The following is an 18,495-nucleotide window of genomic DNA, read 5'->3' as shown; positions in this document are numbered from 1 at the left end:
GAAAAATTTCCACGATAATGGCACATCATCTTTCCCTGGTGGAAAAATGCTGATAAATTAACTTTAACCTTTATTTATCAGTACACAGCAATATTCAGTCTCTTTATCAATACTTTTATCGTTATCCGCCGGTGGCCCGTTCGGTTGGGCAAGAATAAAACCGTAACCGATATCCGCGAATTAGCTGCAACCACAATTTCATAGTAGGAAGGGTTTCCCCGAACTGGTGAAAGATCTGTTTGAAAGATCTGTTCGATATGATGTAAAATAACTGGATTTAGAGACGTCGACTCCTATCCGGGAAGCGTTTTGACCGTAGCAAGTAAACGATGGAGACGGACGAGCAAAGTGCACCGACGTTAAACGTTCCAGTGATGGAAAATAACGAGTGCGAAAGTTCCGATTTGACAGCTGTCAAAAATCATCAACTCGTCGAACCTGGAACCACAACCGATGACGGTCATCAATCGATTATCGCTGAAACTGAAAACAATTCTGTTGGTGCTGTTGACGAAATGGTTGACAACGAAGAAGGCTCAATGAATGTTGTACCTGCTGGAAATGGTAACATTAAAAAAGGGGCTGCATTTTATTTTAAGTGCACCTACCGCTACCCCCCCCCCCCCCCCCCCCCCCGATTGCTAGCACAGCCAGGGCCTTGGGCACCGGTTGCATCTCTGAAGTGGACTGGCTGTGGTATAGGCTAAGTCAGTAACCAGACTGTTGCGTAGTCATTACTACACTGGTCTGCATTTTCAGGACTGATTATTAGAGTCAATAATTAATAGGACTGGTTTAGCAAATGACTGGACTATGGTTTTGTCAATAACCAAACTGTGGTTTAGTCAGTAACTGGACTGGTTTAGAGTAGACTGTAACCGGACTGCGGTTTAGTCTGTCAGACTGTGGTCCCATTCTCTGCCACTCATGGGTTAGCCTAACCAAACTCTCATGGATTACTCAGAGAACTGTCAAACAACGTATAAAAAATATTGAGAAAGAATTCATAAAAAAACTGATTACGATCCATTCAGACTAATCTCTGATAGGCATGTTCAAATCTTTACTATTTATTACCTAATTCATCGTCTTAAATTTCAGCTGATTTTTCGACTGCTGCAATGAGCGAAGCCGACGTATCAACGATGACGTCGTCGTCTAACGTCGAAATGACCGTCGAAAACGATCGCGAAACCATCGTCGAATCGACGAAAACAATCTCCGCTCCGGAACGCGTCGTCAGCGATGGCATCGACGCCAAACCGATTCCGGAACCAGACGCCCAAAACCCATCTCAAAACGAAAAACTATCGACCGACAAGACATGTACGGCAGACGATGGCTCTGTTGCCGCGATGGCAGACGATGGCTCTGTTGCCGCGATGGCAGACGATGGCTCCGATGCGGCAATGGCAGACGGTGGCTCCGTCGCGGCAATGGCAGGCGGTGGCTCCGTCGCGGCGATAGCAGACGCCGCTGCCACCGCCGGGAATAACGACGAAAAACAACAACAAACGTCGAATTTCAAACCGTACCCGATGCCCGGAATATATCATATTAAAAATATGACATTCAACTCGAAGAAGCTGCCGATTATCACTCAGAATGAGAACGGACCGTGTCCGCTGTTGGCGATTATGAATATTTTGCTGTTGAAAGAGAAAATCAAACTACCGGCGATGATGGAAATAATCACATCGGAACAGTTGATGGAATACCTCGGCGATTATGTGTTCGAGCAAATACCGAAGGTACGTATCGGAATGAATCTGTGAATTTCTGTGAATTTAGTTGCAGGGTGGCCACTTACCTGGAAATCAGGGAAAAGTCGGGGAATTATCTTTCCTTTAAAAAAAAAGTCAGGCAATTTTCTTTCCATTAAAAAAGTCAGGGAATTTTGTAAAGAAATAAGCTAAACAGTCGGGGAAAATTTGCAAGATCGCGCATAAAATCAAACAGTTTCCTTCTACGTTACATATTTGAATGTAACATTAATTGATTGAATTCTTAGTACAGTGCTCTAAAGTCAGTGCAAATAACGTACAGTACCCGGGAAAATTCGGGGTAAAAGCAAGTCTATTAAAAGTGGCCACCCTGAGTTGGGAATCTGAGCAAATCTGGAGGTTAGTTGCAAATCTGAGTGATCTGCGATTGGGTATAGAATCTGAGGGGATCTCTGGGAGTAATTTGCAAATCTGGGGATTTCTAGGAGTGAATTGTGAATGCAAGTGAGTTGTGATCAATGAAGACATTCAGCCTCAGGCATTTTGCTTCTAAAGTTAATCGAAAAAACACTTACTAGCCATCACAATCCTGACCTAAGCCCATATTAATGCTATCGCCAATTCCAAGAACTTGTTAGCCATCAAGACTGATCCCATAAGACCAGTCTAAGCCATTTCTGGTTTCTACATAATCAGGCTGTGATAGTGGTGTGAAAAAAAATTGATAAAAAAGACCCTGCTCATGGCCGATATTGGTATCGCCTATGATGAAATGGGCAAAGTCTTTAATCTAGGTTATGACTTGTGAAATATGCCACAAGATCGTGGCCAACCTAGTGTAAGTCAGTTGATGATTGAAGCTATTTTTCGCTATATTTCAGAATATTTCCGAGGACGCTCAGTTAAACTTCGAACAGAACATGCACGACGCGATGGCCGTATTTCATAAGCTCCAGACTGGACTAGACGTCAATGTGAAATTCAACGGGTAATTATGCGTCGAGTGAAGAATGTGTCAATCATCGCGTACATGTAGTTAATAGAGTCAGTTTCATAGAATGCTTTAATAACAACCACGGATCAGTTTCATGATCGGTATTTTGTCATTAACGAAAGATTTAACACAGGAATAGTGCTCTATTTCGACCTAGGAAGTTAATGTTTTTGCCAACATTATGGCATTATTCTTGTAAATGCTAATTTGTTAATACGTATCACTCAAGAAAATTAATTCTTACGAATAAGATTAGGAAAGTGTGTGGGTACAATTTAACTAAACCTAACCCTTTCCATTTACTTAATACGTGTAGGCTACATTTAATAAGTTCTATGAAAAATTAATTCAAAATCAAATCATACATACATGATCCAGTAGACTCCGCTAAAGTCAGACTTTTGTGACCGTAAAATATGTCTGACTTGCGCGATATCCGAGTTCGATATTATCAAAAAAATACATTTTCGATATTATTTATTTCTTCAATAGTTTCACAAAAAATATTTCAATTTGAAATGTTTCAGTTGATTGGATGCGACTCGAGCGGAGTCTACTGTTTATCAACCGACCCCATTATGATTTTGCTCTCTTTCTTAATTACCGTAGGATCAGTAGTTTTGAGTACACGTCTGAACACATTATCTTCGATCTGCTGTCGATACCGATGTATCACGGCTGGCTCGTCGACCCTCAATCGCCGGAGGTCGTCTGCGCGGTCGGAAACTGTAGCTACAATCAACTAGTAGAGAAAATAATCAACCAAAAAACCTCGGACGATGAAGATTTAGTCTCTGAAGGTAATTCGGCGATTATTCTTTCGCAATTAGATCGAGTCATCTACGAGCAAGCTCTGAAGTTTAAGTTGCCCCGGGCTGCCCTGTTGGATTTAGTGTCTATGCACCCTCTACCTTCCTCAGAGGTTGCTGGATATCTAGGAGGGTGCGACTTTTAAATTCTTGTCTGTTGTTTTTGCAGCATTGATAGCGGAAAATTACTTAGAGCGCACCGCGTCTCAACTTACGTATCACGGCCTGGCTGAACTGGTGATAACGGTGAAGGAAGGAGAAATGTGTGTGCTGTTCAGGAATAATCACTTCAGCACGTTGTACAAACATAAAGTAAGTTTACAGTTAGGCTTTCAAAAAAACTGATACCTCCTTTCTCCTAATCGGCCGGGTCATTTTATGAACTGCAATGAAATTTCTAATCACTTCATTTCTATAATTGGTGGGTCTGGGTTTGTCGACAAAGATAATTGGTACATCTCAGTGCAGGAGTACACCTGATATTGCCTTTTCGACCATTAAAGTGTCCTTTAAGTATGTGAAAAGTTCTTCAAAATTGGCCTCTGGATCAACCTTCGGACTAGGCATCATGTGTCGATGTGGAGCTGAATCTTGATTATCTTATTTTAGTTTGAATGCTGATTTTATCCGTTTCAGAATGAATTATTTACGCTGGTCACCGACCAAGGATTTCTAAACGAAAGCGAAGTCGTGTGGGAAACGTTGTCGAACGTCGAAGGCGACGGTCTTTTTGTCAATTCGGAATTCCGTACTTATCAAAAACCCGAATCTAGTAATATTCCAGTCATTCCTATGGACAGTTTGGTATCACCTCAACAACAGATCGACCAAGAGTACGTACATCAATTCTACAACATCTAACTATCACTTAAATCTCACTGTTGGTCGGATACACCTGACCCTCTTACTAAGGCCAAACAAAAAATGTATTCTGTTTCTGGTCAGCGCGCGCGTCGATCTAGAACCCTCGCGTCAAAATTTTTTTTACCGAAACAAAAATCGGCTCTGAAATTCGCGCACCGCGCGCTAGCACGACTAGTCGCCGATGTTGTCAAACAGAAGTTTAGTCCATCTATTCATCGCTGTTTGTCTGATTGTGAATGAAAACCAAAAGCATGTTGATATCGATGTCCATTTTGAAAGGGCTGGCTACTATACATCCGTTCGGACTTGTTCCTGTCGACTAATCCATCACACTCGATAGTCAAATGTCGGAACATAAAAAAAAGAAAAACGCATCACCGCATCGTTTTGTACAGAAGGGCCTGACCAGAAACAGAATATATATATTTTTTTGGCCTAACAGTCAGAAGTACCGGTATGCCACGGTATTAATATCCTATCTATGAATACGATGAAAAATGTATGAGAAATGTGCTTTTAAAGAGGAATATTTTTCGAAATCTGTAGACTGGCGTGAATTCAATAGGCTTATTTCCTCGTATTGAAAATGAACAAACTAATATTACTACAAATGCCAGACATTACCGTAGTCGTTTCTAAGTGATTGTCAAGACAATGGTGAATGTGTGAAAGGGTGGTTTCATGCTGCTGATTAATACTTGCATGAGTGCGATTGGATGACTCAGCGTAGGCGTACATGAAGCTATTGGCCGCCTCATCGTCGGGATAAAGCGTATTATTTTCTAAAATTATATTGATCATTTTTAAGTTCCTATCGATATTGTATTGTAGTTATTTGGTGGCTTTGTCGTTACAAGATGAAGCTAACAGATACCAGGCTACCGCAGCCACTGGTGGTAGTGCTAGTAGTGCTAGTAGTGGTGGTAGTGGTGGTAGTGGTGCTGGCGGAATTCAGCAATTGCCAAATACTTTATCCGAGTAAGTACACAGAGTATACTGAATAGCATATACTTAATCAGGTCATTCTATGTAATATTTGTATTTCAGAATTGATATGTTGAAAATTGAGGCTGGGTTCAAATTCGCCAAAAGGAGTAATAACTAGTGACAACATCCTCTCTTCTAAATTACTTCAGCAATTCTAAATGAATAGCTGATTAGCTCGTACAGCTCGTGCTTGAAACTCCTTTGATTTGAGCGAAATGCCTGAAACTCCTTTAAAACTCCTTAAATTTAGGTGGCTGGCTGGGGCAATTTTTAAGCGCAACCGAAATGAGAAATGAGGTATCAATTCTTTTTAGCCTTATAGGCTGGGGGTTCTAATACCAACAAGAATGAGTGCATTCTAACTGTATTGAATAGGATTCTCGTGTTAAATTATTTTGTACATTTTGTCAATAATCATGTCATTGGTTTGGTTTTTCAGTCACGAGTTAGCCGTTCAGCTACAAGAAGAGGAGAATCGCCAGGCAGCCGCTGCCAGGCAACAGCAACAGATGTCGCTTCAACAACCTCAACAACAACAGCAGACCGCTGCTGGCAGATCGCCAGCGACGGCGGCATCGACGAACGAGACGGCGGACGGCGCTAAGAAAGAAAGCGATGTTAGTTGATGTATATATGTGTCAGTTTTAGAGGACGGTCGGAATTTTTGAGCAATCAGAACCGTGTCGAAAAAAGTGTCGTGTGTTGTCTGTGATATTCATACTTCATTATTTCTCTATTGCAGTGCAGGATACTATGATACTATAACTGATTGTGACGACTACACGACCGCGCGTGTCGCGACATATCAACATCCGCAGTTATATCTGTATTAATACATTTAGAGAGCGCGTTAACCGTCGAATATCTATCTCGAGTCGTCGCTCGATATCGCGACGAGGGAATGACTGAACCGTTCAGTTCGTTTGCGTTTATTTGAATATATTACAAATCGACGAATGAGCCGGGTCTCAATGAGCGTCTGTAGTTCAATCGAAGAAAAAACACAATCGCGAAGAAAAATTAAAGAGAGTAGTAACGTTTCGACTTGATTTGACGAACCGTTTTAAAATCAACTTTTCAAGCCAGTTTTGAAAATGGCTCGTAGAATTGAGTGGTTGCATTTCGACTCAATCCTATTTTCGAAACTTGACTTTCGAGGGCAGATTTCAGATTTTCTGAAGGGTTGGATCTGAAAAATCGGAATGGGCACTTTATTTGAAACTGGCAGATTTGGCAAAGCGAAGCAGACAGAGGCTCATTCAAATTTTGAAGGGGTGGACCAGTCCACTCGGTCCACCCCCCTCTAAATCTGCCCCTCTATTATCATGCAACAGCAGTTGTTACTATATAACGGGGGTAGCGACATGCTTACTATGTGATGCCTGTAGGAGCTGGTGACCAGTTGGTTCAGGGGGGAGATAGCTAGGTTAGAATTCACTGTGAAACCAGAGATCAAAACAATTAATACCCAACTCAATGATGTAGTGTTTATTTTTTCTTCGCTTTTCTTCGAAATCGTGGGTTTTTTCTGCGACGGACAATAAATAATAAAAACATGTGTGTATGTGTATATAGATATATATATATATATATATAAAAAAAGCTTATCGGTTGCGCAAATTAGCAATCGAAACTAAACCGTACGTCGTCGTCGACCCTCGCGTGCTGCGGGGGTACCGTACTCATGTATAGAGAGAATAAACAATATTTTTCGTAAATATTCGCGACGATCGGAATCTTGGACAGGGATAAACGAGTTGTCTATTTAATTCGGCGGGGTTAAGATATTATTTATCGCTTGAGCGCAGGAGTCGCGGATCAACTCGGGCAAACGCCCGTGATCCGATGTATTCATCGTTCCATCTCGGTGTCGAAATTTAACGTCACGTTTCGTACGCATGAACAGGAATAAGTTGAACCGTGGATTCTAAAACAAAAGAGAAAACAAAAGATTCCATGGTTGAAATCAGTAGTGCGTACATTCATTATCCTATATAAACGAATCAAATGAACTTATTAATTGCACTACAGTAGACTCTGTTCAGGAGTCCTCAGATTATCACTTGCCCCTGGACAAAATATTACTTCTTTCCTACTCCAATTCATTGTGAAATCGACGGATACCTGCTCCGACTGCCCCAGAATTTCTCATTGCTCCCAAAGAATTTATTTGTCCCGAGAGTCTACTGTACACGTATTTCATAGAAATGGATTGTTAATTCTACAAACATGTTTGGATTGCCGAGACGTGCAATAAATGATATGATGATATTTATAACAATAATCAAATAGTTACTTATGTAATCTTAATATTAATTTCTGCCCAGTTATCGAAAGTGATTTATGATTTCTTCTCGGAATGGTGAATTGTACTTTTGTAATATTGTTCATGATGAGTTTGTGATGAAAATATAAAGAACCCTTTCAATGTTAAGTCGATTTTGCTTCTGTCGTCGTTTCTAAGCGATGAGGACTAAATACCGAACTGTAGATGAGCATGATGCTGCCTAGACGATCAATGAAATCACTGGAAGACAAGTCATAGAACAGATTCTGTAACCCAACAACAGGATTGAGTACCCCAAGGCCTACTGGACTAACTCTTTCGATCCATTTTCGTAACACATGAGGCTCGGCTTGACTCAAATCTGCAGAATATTCCGAGCATCGATGGGTCGTCGTCATGTGAATTTCTTTTGAAAGATTTTAAACATTTCGTCATGAAGAGAACAATAAGACACGAGTTACAACATAAAAACCTGAAACTTTACTGCTCAAAAACACGTCGAAGAACATGATACATGTACGTAAATGTATTCATATATAAACGATAATTAACGCATTAGCGAATAGGTGGAATGTGGAGTCGATCTCAGAAATATTGACGAACGATACATTAAAATCTAGAGCATAATTTGATTAAACCTCAATGATAGTCTGTAAAACATTAATACTGTACATTAATAATGCAATTAATCAAACAACATCATAAAATGATTGACAGTGATGCTAAATAATGCAGGTATTTAACACTACTTCTCAAGACATTTAAAATTTTTTTTTTTTCAATTTTGATCTTGAACATGTGAAGCCTATACTCATCCCAGACAAATAAGGAACTAAACATTTTTATCACCAACCTTTCAGAAAGTGATTGTCCAGACTTTACACAACAAATAGTGAATCCCTCATGAAGGCTGGGTGCTACTAGGCTGCATTGCTGAGCAATCTGCTGACCAAATCATTAGCCTGGTTTAGGGTGGTTTATACCGGGGCCAAAGTGGGCAAAGATTGGTCTAGTCACATGACTCGCTATCACCAGCAGAATATCATAACCTAATACTTTGATAATGTATTTCAAAATGTTTACAACAGACAAAGAATATTACAACAAATCGTTTATCACATCAAATGAACAATAAATATATTCTAGGTGGGTTGTTGGAGAATGAATAGTTCATACACGTTTAAGCATTTGGATCACATTTAAAAAGAACATTTTTAACTTTTACGTATATGAAATCTTTCTCGTACTATTTAATACGTATGTACCTTGCATTACTCTTATAAACTGGGTTGACAAATGAAAAGAAGTTTAAGACGGAAGTATCATTTTGAATAGTAAGTACCGGTTTTTTTTAGGGGAAGTTCCAGAAATGTAATCTCTCGTCACAGATTCAAGTAAAAAGTGCTTAGCGATTCAAAAGTGAAATGATAAATGCTTCAATACTCAGAGGTGGTGTCACTAAGTTTAGAGACATCCCGATATCAGAGACGTACCGCAGAATATCTGAGACATCTCAATATATTTGTTATGGGGGGAGAGGATTGATTACACTTACAGTATCGGTACAGTGGAAGTCCTAAGGTAAAAGGTAAGAAATTTGCAAACTCTCGTTTAAAATATTTCCATCACAGGGAAACTTAAGAAATCTATCTAGGGTAATTTGTGAGGCAAATTCGCTCAATCAATTTCATTTGAGGCATGTTACTCGAAAGTGAGCCCACACTATATTTTCGAGGCATGTTGCTCAATACTGAGCCCAGACTCTATATTCTATATACCAATACCACGATTTTCTTAGAATCGATGAAATGTAGCCAAAAATTCAATAACTTATAATATAATACCAACTGCATAATAAAGGACGGACAAAATGCCAAGCTAGATTGCCTAGATTTTAGAAGAGATTCTTGAAGTATGAGACAAAAATTCGACTTGTAACCAGAAAGTTACTGCCAATATTATTTTCGGTGGGTATGCGCTCTAACTTTTATAATATTGGAATAATGAATACAACTTTAAGTAAACCGAAATCTTTTAGACTTTTAATTTGGTCAACTGTCAATCAATAACCAGTTTGCCCTCAAGGATTAAACGTGGAGCATCAATCTTCTACTCAGAATTTGGTAAACTTTTTAAAACGAAAAGTCCAAACCGTTCTGAACCAGGTGAACTCTACCCAAATCCTTTACCCTGTTTTTGGTAAACCTTTAAAAACAGTTCAAACCGTGCTGAATAAGGTCATCCCATAACTTTTATACTCTGTATTTGGTCGACTGTAATTGATACATCCCAATGTCAATGACCGAGGTAGCTTCCATGCCCGAATCTTTCCCTCTAGTAAACGTTTCAAATCAAACCTCGCTGAATAAGGTGGAGTCTTCTACCCTGGTTTGTCTCAACCTCAATGATATAACAGTGAAAGAATCTAAGGCACTGCGAAAGAGGGCAAAATGAGGAGAAACAGTTCACACAGCTGAAGCATTTTTCATCAGATCAACCGATATACGAATGAAAAGTCGTTCGTCTTTAATCGAGATCACTTTGTATTTCGCATCATTCAAACCATCTTTATCCATTACTTTCTTCACCTCATTTATAAAAGGCCATCTACAAAATCGAAAGGAACCAAAATCGGAGTGAATTAAAACCAAGTCGGTTTTTACATCGATCAAAAGGCTAGAATTCAATTTCGCGAACCCGCATAGAAGATCATACGACGACTCACTTCATTTTATTCTCCGTCCGATCATCGATGTGTGATAAAATGAGATACGATGCGATTCTCTGACCGTTTAGAAACGATACTTTTAAATTCTTGGCGCGAATTCTACAACAAAAATAACGCAAATAACGCAATAATTTCATCTCCACTCGATTCATTGCAGGGTAGACCCCGGGGGCATTGCGGTTCAACAACTGTATTTCCAGAGGTTGGCCTATACAGGGTCCCTACAGAACAGTCATTCCTGGCTACAATAAAGAATTTCAAGGTGAAGAATTCTAAAGTAGAAAATTTCAAATTTTGTGGAAGCGTCTGTATCACTTTCATACCATGATAATTACTATAGACTCCTTAATGGGTACTGCTTACCTCGGTAAACCGTTAATTCTGTGGTTAAAATCCAACTGTACTGATTGAGGCATAGTTTACTTTACAACTAAAAACACCTCTAATTGCCTACTTCTCAAAATGAAAATTGAAGGATTTTCAGGCATTTTGCTCAAATTAAAGGAATTTCGAGCAGCTTAAAGGCATTTTCTGTATAGGAGTTTTTAAGGAATCAAGGGACCCTGCTATCAGCTATTTGAAAGCGTAATAATATACCTTGCTGAGAAGTCATCATCCTCTCTACCCCAACCCCAGTATCGGTTTGAAAATCCATTGACTTTACGGAACACTTGACGAGGTATCGACAGGACGCCTCCGACATAGAACGAATATAATATCCTGAAATAGACAATATCAATAAATTCTTATACACGTCACTTTCCGCCCATTTACAAATCCCATGAGTTTTCCCTGATTTTTGCATGTGATTACACAAATTCTCCCTTTGAGTAAATCAGAGAAATTTTGTTGTTTAAAATGTTACTATTGTTTCATTTTTCATTGATAAAGAAATGAGTGGTCAATACACTAATTTCCGAATTCCCTGAGCTTTCGAGGTTTTTGTTAAAATTTGTCAAATTCCTTGAGATTTCCCTGATTTCTTCTAGAACTTTATTACCCCGGACCAATATTTCCAACCTTTTGTAGTCAGATTTTGACAGAAACAGTTTCCAAGATGGAAATTACAATACAGTAGAATGTGACTTAATCCCCGACTTAACAGACTGGTTTTTCCAGTTGACCAGCATTGATGCGTAAGGAAACCATTTATTGTACAGTATTCAGCTTCTCAACAATGAATCATATGTAATTTGTCTGGTTACGGTGTCATATTTACCCGTTTGAGTATTTTTTGTTCTGTTGCTCTCTGCGTTTGCCCATCATATGCTGCGCAAGCGTGGGACCGGCGCATTTATAAATATGTCGCGTATTTTCCGGTAGTTTATCGAGATCATGAACAATGTAACAACCCGTGTTTGTGAACTTCTGCGATTCCAGATATCCAATGTTTAACAACTTGGCTCGATTAAACAGTTCCATATCGGCCTGAAACGATATCGGTATATAACCCTGAGATACAAATTAAGTTAGAATCCACTAGGTGTCGCTAGTGTGCAGTAGGACAGCAACTACTGTTGTGGCAATAGACGATTCCACGTCTGGCAGGTTAAGATCTGTCAGGTGTGCTGTGAATTGTAGCAGGTATCTGTCAGGTGTGCTGTGGTGCATGCAGCAGCACATCAACTTATATTACAACTGAGAATTTGACCAGCAGAAAGGGGATGCACCAAGTTTGCTATTAGACTTTCTTAGAACCATCGACCGACGTAGACCTTAAACCTGTTCTGATTATAATTAAAAGCCACTATGTACAGATGAAGAAGTATCAAAACCAAGAATTCATTTAGCCTAGCCTAATTAAAAATTTGAAATGACACGACGTTTTGAACTCAAGTGACAATGATCTCTAGTAAAAGTTCAAAAAGTCGATTTTTGACTACATGAATTCTTGGTTTTAATTCTTATCAATCTTAACCCTTTCAGTGCTGACTAATTAAAACCCTATAGTGCTGGAGATAATTTGAAAATTTTTGAAAAATTCCACCCTAGTGTGTTGAATAACGGGAATAACACTATAGTGTGTCTACACCGCGGTGGGGTGTATCATTAGTTACTAGTACTTCACTATGTTTGACAGGTGCTGCTATTTTTCAAGAGAGATAAAAACTAATTACTAATTACATCAATACACCGCAGTGCGGTGTACTAGCAAAATCTATCACTGATTTATACACTGCACTGCGGTGTAGACGCACTGAAAGGGTTAAACGTAGTAGCTTTCCATCTATTCTCCACGTTTGACAGGTGGTTATTCTACACTAACCTGTTCTATCAAGAATATCTTATATTCGTTTTTCTGCGCGAGTAAAAACTTATGCATGTGATAGATGAATTTCTTCAGATTGTCGGGTCTATTACGATACGGTACGAGCATCGCGAACGACGTCGTCGGCGTGCAATTCGACGGCGTCCAGCCTCCGTTTTTAACCATCGGGAACATCGTTTCGTAGTCGGGAATTTTTGATAGATCCGTTTCTACGTTTACCGTGCCTGAACATAAATGAACAGATCTAATCGTTGAATATATTGGCATTCTCTTATCCTTTAACTACTGAACTCGGTTTCTAATTTGGTAAAGGCTCAATCAGGCAAAAAATATCCTGGAGCTGGGCCCAACTGTACCGACTTAAGCGTAGTCTTAAATATTTCTAATTACCTATTTCTCAAAATTGAAGGAGTTTTAAAGGTGTTTCAGGCATTTTGCCCAAATTAAAGGAGTTTCAAGCACCTTTAAAAGTATTTCCTTATAGAAGAAGTTTCAAAGGAATCAAAGAGTCGTAGGGACCCTGTTTTCACAACTTACCTAATTCATTAGGATCCGGGCCTTTGCACGCTTCCAACCTGTTTTTGTTAGTCGTTTCGATCCCTTGTTTTATAAAATCAGCCGTGCGTTGTTGTTTCATTACGTGTTCGAAATCATTTTTACCACGTTCTAAACTCGAATCCGTGCGTTGAGGTCCCTCGCTGCTGTCGCCGCGAGCGATGAATTTCAGCGCGTCGTTTGACAGGCCGGCGACCGTGTTCGTCGATCTCCGCGTCCTTGATACCGAACGTAAATACGAATACGCTATATTCAAGATGGTGAACACGAAAATCAACCACACGACGCGTTCGACGATCTTACGATGGCAGACGCGAATCATTTCGTCGTCAGTTATTCAAATCAGTGGCTGAGTCAAGAAAGTCGACTGCTTCCTATTTAGACGAGCTCTTGTTTTCTTCACCACTTGAATTCCATTATTTCCTCTTTAGTCTATTGATCGACCAAATCTATAGATTCAAACACGTATATATGGTATGAGAAAGATTAATTCTAAAATAAAGGTTAATCGATCAAAGCATTATGAAAATTTGAAATTTTCACAAATACTTAAAAAGTGCTTGGCAAAAAATGGCCACAAGTCGGCCATCTTAATCCTGGTATGGCCAGTTTTTGGGTTGAAGATGTATCTAGGGGATATTAATGTATTAACCAGAGATTAGGACAATCCACTCAAGTGCCTTCAAAACTTTCCAATAAAACTGGATTCCAGTTTTGCATATTCAAACTACTTATATAATACATAGTCCGGACCATGGGCGTCCCTAGAGGGGGTTCGGTAGTTTCGAACGAACCCCCTTTTTGAATTTTCAAACGTTGTCGAATGTCGGCACATATGGTCTGCATTTGCTGAAATGCAATTTAATCATCAGTGGTGATTTCGCTAAAAACAGTCTATTGTTTGAAAATGGAACATTACAAGGGGCCCCTTCTATTCCTACAAACTCAAAAACAAACTCCCCAAAGAATATCCTGGGGAAATGTGGTGTGAGGCAACTCAAACTGGTACAACAACGTTAAAACAAGCGTTAGAACCAATTTTTGATTGCTGCGGCCAAATACTGATTTTAGACAGGTTCTAAATATTGTATTGCTATAATATTTACTCAATTTCTTCATAAACGTCGTAGGCCTATTCATTTCAAAAAAAAAAAATGTCATTCAGTAAATTATCCCCGTGGCTGCAGTCGCTGCACTCTAACAGTCCTGCAGTAATGAGCTTCTCTTCTCATCTCAGCTAACAATGACATCCTTGAAGTTGAAAAAACTAAAACTTATGGTGATCACATGGATATTAACTTTAGTTTACCGACGACATACAATCCTAAGCTTTATTAGGGCGTACGAGTAGGTGTCACTGTCAGGATACTAACTTAAAAGCCTAGGCCTAAAGCAAACGTAATTTAATGCGGTGGGGCATCGTTAGTTAAGCTGCATTTTGGGGTAATGTTTTTTAGAAACGGAAGTACTGGAACCGTATACATTATATTTGTTACATCGTGTGCTAAGTAATTTTACTTGTGTGGTCCGACGACCTTCACAATTTGGTCTTAGACTGGTTGCCGGTCTCTGTTAATATTTTATTGCATGTCATTTCCTATGTAACTTGTATATTATATGGAGCAATAAAATTAAAGTTCAAGGTCTCTAATGGGACAGGCGTCCGTCACTTAGATTTCATCCGAGGCCTGTCACGCCATATCGGGGCCTGACACGCCATGTGCATCCTCGCTTACCAGGGGTCCGGTATCACTCCCGAACTCGGTTCCACCAGCGTTTAGACTGGTTGCCTGTCCCATTCAATACGGGAGATGGAGACCGGTAACCAGTCTAACCAGCGTTCGGCGAATAGACTGGTTACCGGTCTCTATAGGCCTTTTTATGAACACTCGATTAGTATATTCGAGTATGCAAAACGTTTTTATGAGCATGGATTGTGTCATAATCCGTCATTTTTATGAACATTGCTTATCATAATCGATTAGCATACTCAGCATACTCGCTCGGCGAGCAAGTATGCCGATTATCTAATCCAACCGATATGTTTCGATTTTGCTGGTTCATAAAAAGGCATGGTGTTCTCGGTAGAAGTCGCTGCTGAGTAGGCCATAATTGAATAATTACTGATACTGGTTCAGAGTGGTCCTGATGCTGAATAGAGGATGCACAGGGGTGTCCCGGGTTCGAATCCAGTAATTACTGATGCTGATTCAGAGTGGTTCTGATGCTGAATAGAGGATGTACAGGGATGTCCCGGGTTCAAACCCATCAATTACTGTGATTCAGAGTGGTCGTGATGGATAAAGGATGAACAGGGGTGTCCCAGGTTCAAACACAGTAATTAATGATACTGGTTCAAAGTGGCACTGATGCTGAATAGAGGATGTACAGGGGTGTCCTGGTTTCAAACCCAGTAATTACTGATACTGATTCAGAGTTGTCCTGATGTTGAATAAAGGATGTACAGGGGTGTCCAGACCGTACAGTGCTGCTGCTATGCTCATCGTTAGCGGGATTCTCATACACTAACTAAAGTCAACTCTGGCAATCGACGTGCTGTCCAGGTGACCTTAGCTTGCCAGAGTTGACTAACGTTAGTGTATAAAAATCCCGCTAACGATGAGCGTAGAGACAGCACCGTACGGTAAAATGTTGATATCTTAACAAAAGTAATTACTGATAACTGATTCAGGACACCCCTGTACATCCTCTATATATTCAGCATCAGGACCACTCTGAATCAGCATCAGTAATTACTGGGTTCGAACCCGGGACACCCCTGTACATCCTCCATTCAGCATCAGGACCACTCTGAATCAGTATCAGTAATTACTGGGTTTGAACCTGGGACACCCCTGTACATTCTCTATTCAGCATCAGGACCACTCTGAATCAGTATCAGCAATTACTGGATTTGAACGAGTGGCCCTGATGCTTAATGGAGGATGTCCCGGGTTCGAACCCAGTAATTACTGATGCTGATTCAGAGTGGTCCTGGTGCTGAATATATAGAGGATGTACAGGGATACAACACCCACCTCCCTGCTCTAACATATTAACATGGCTTCACTCACCGCACACGCGCACGCACACGCACACACGCACAGAAATACATTTTACCTCAGAGACAATGAACTCGAATCATTCATGCAATCAAGTTTCAAATCAAGTCTAACTTGACTTGTCACTCTGAACATGGATGTATAATCTAGTTTACCACTGAATCTTCTAATTTTGCTAGAAATTTTCCTCAACGGCTCCTCTTTCGGCAGCAAAACAATATATTGAATAGACAACTATTTCCAATATTCAAAAAGAAACATTTATTTAATATTCTAACAAACAGTTAATCTATATAAAAATATACAATTCAATAAGCTTATACATGCTTTGTAACAAGTCTTTAAAAATATTTCTGAACAAAAAATATTATATGCAGTAAAATCTCAATGAAAGGACGGAATATGATGAAATAACTGTACTGCATTACCGGCTATTGATAATATCTTAAACTATCATTTAACTAATACATTATTTTTAGTAATGTAATTTTATCAAGAAAAACTTTTTCGTAGCGCTAAATCTTGATACATATCGTGATATGGATTTTAAACACAGCAGATTCATTGGATTTACATAGCGAGTATAACAAACAGTGAAAAATTCAAATCTTAAACAAATAAACAATGATTTTATCAATGAATAGTAGTTACAGCAATGATTGGACATATTTTCTTCTAATTTGAATATGATCTGATAACATGGATTCACTTCTTTTAACCATACAATCATTTATCACTGTCGGTGTTGTGATAAGATGATATCAAATCCCTCACTAAGAAATAAAATAAATTATCATTATTACTATTATTGTAAGAAAATATTAGCCTAACTTCTTAGTGTTCGATTTAATATCATAATGCATACAATATTTCTGATGTAGGCCTACACCGGGCCATGTAGGCCTACTTAAAAACAGGTAGTAAGGGAAAGTTTATCTATCGCATTTATCGTGTACATTTTGCCTTAAAATGCTTACAAACGACAGGTTAAAAACTTACGAAACATTCTGTATTGCCGACTGTTATCGATGAACAGTTGGTAGCGATATAAGCTTGTGTGTTATTCAATATCCACAATGGAAAATAGCACGACCCAGTTCCACAGTTGTGAGTTCAGATTTGACTTAACTCATTGAAAAATGAACCAATCTTATCTCAGAGTTAACTAATGACTCGAAGCTAGTTGCAAGTAACACAGCTGTTCTATGTACTATGTCTCCACGTTCAGACTTCTGACAGTTTGACTTGTCGGTGATCTAGTGACGACCTTCATCACTGGACTTAAGTTTGATCCCTGATGATACGGCGGAGGGGATGTCTGCAATGATGAGCCAGGAGGGCTTTCAGGCGGGAAGGGAGCGTCTAAAATCAATAAAAGCATTATGAGATGCCTCTCAGTTATAGCCAGGTGTGAAGTGCCTTGTGAAGAATACGCAGTGATAGTTAAGATCAATCAAGGTTCTGTGTTTTCATAACAGGCTTGGATCATTGGACCATTCCGATTATTCAATTTGAAATTTGCAATCAATTAACTAAAGTCAATGAGCAGTATAAGTCACTATATAATGATCATATTTTGTATTTCATATCAAATTCATCAATTTACCATTTGATTTACTATTCAAGATCATGTAAAAAATGTAACTTCATATTATAGGCTGACTTATACATTTACATAATGATCAGGGTGACGGGTAAGTTGAAATTGACAATGCAGTCAAAATCAACAAGAATTGAAAACCAAGCCATGACTATCAAAATAGGTCTGGAACAATAATATTGAGGATACCGATGTCATTATGGTGATTCCATCTGTGTGAAGGGAATTCCTGGATCCAAGCCTGTGTGAGCGATTTCTGATAGAAACCTTATGGGAGGTTATGTATTCTATACTGGGGTTCTACTGTAGCAAGAAAATCATTTCATCATTAATGCATTTAAGCCAGGGAAATTGAAGGCAAGGTCCTAAGCATTTAAGGAGACTAAATTTAAAAATGTCACTGAAATAAAGAGTTAACTCATTGATTAGTTTTTCCATTCAATAGGTGAAAAAGGTTACAAAATGATAAAAATGTCTGTTGAGTATTGAAGGATGACCGCATAGTGGATAGACTCAACCTTACTGTCAACTGTTGACCAGACAATGAGTCGAAGATCAGTGAAATTGGAAGTATTATAAAATGAAATAATAATTTTTGCAATTCATTTTTAAAAAT

At 39.1% G+C, this 18,495-nt stretch overlaps 3 protein-coding genes across 11 annotated transcripts in view; 1 reads left to right on the top strand and 2 right to left on the bottom strand.

The window, feature by feature from the left end:
- Nucleotides 1-197: 197 nt before the first annotated feature.
- Nucleotides 198-7,795, top strand: LOC141912877 (ubiquitin carboxyl-terminal hydrolase MINDY-1-like). The gene is made up of 9 exons (XM_074804297.1): nt 198-564; nt 1,102-1,751; nt 2,606-2,712; nt 3,328-3,518; nt 3,697-3,839; nt 4,164-4,360; nt 5,223-5,369; nt 5,818-5,995; nt 6,121-7,795. The coding sequence occupies exons 1-9, from the start codon at nt 330-332 to the stop codon at nt 6,133-6,135; spliced, it is 1,863 nt and encodes a 620-aa protein (XP_074660398.1). The 5' UTR covers nt 198-329; the 3' UTR covers nt 6,136-7,795.
- A 327-nt stretch (nt 7,796-8,122) lies between these two features.
- Nucleotides 8,123-14,719, bottom strand: LOC141913180 (beta-1,4-galactosyltransferase 4-like). 2 transcript variants are annotated; one of them, XM_074804648.1, is made up of 7 exons: nt 14,591-14,719; nt 13,200-13,666; nt 12,660-12,886; nt 11,613-11,821; nt 10,991-11,113; nt 10,391-10,492; nt 8,123-10,272 (listed from the first exon to the last, which is right to left on the bottom strand). In XM_074804648.1, exons 2-7 carry the CDS (start codon nt 13,537-13,539, stop codon nt 10,131-10,133), a joined length of 1,143 nt encoding a protein of 380 aa, XP_074660749.1. In that variant the 5' UTR covers nt 13,540-13,666; nt 14,591-14,719; the 3' UTR covers nt 8,123-10,130. The 2 variants fall into 2 exon arrangements, with proteins under 2 accessions (XP_074660749.1, XP_074660750.1); XM_074804649.1 differs by lacking the exon at nt 14,591-14,719 and adding an exon at nt 14,324-14,580.
- A 1,797-nt stretch (nt 14,720-16,516) lies between these two features.
- The window catches only part of LOC141912760 (uncharacterized), a 34,269-nt gene continuing 32,290 nt past the window's right edge, over nt 16,517-18,495 (bottom strand). For 6 of the 8 annotated variants that reach the window (XM_074804141.1, XM_074804140.1, XM_074804147.1 and 3 more), the window contains one exon: nt 16,517-17,641. In XM_074804141.1, the coding sequence (XP_074660242.1) occupies nt 17,490-17,641 (152 nt within the window). In that variant the 3' untranslated portion in view covers nt 16,517-17,489. Of the gene's footprint in view, nt 18,280-18,495 lie in introns of all 8 variants that reach the window. The other 2 variants (XR_012620191.1, XM_074804146.1) reach the window with 2 other exon arrangements.

This window comes from Tubulanus polymorphus, chromosome 11 (genome assembly GCF_964204645.1).
Source record: "Tubulanus polymorphus chromosome 11, tnTubPoly1.2, whole genome shotgun sequence".
Lineage (NCBI taxonomy): Eukaryota > Metazoa > Nemertea > Palaeonemertea > Tubulaniformes > Tubulanidae > Tubulanus > Tubulanus polymorphus.
The sequence above is the reverse complement of the archived record's forward strand: the minus strand, read 5'-3'. Positions and strand labels throughout refer to the sequence as shown.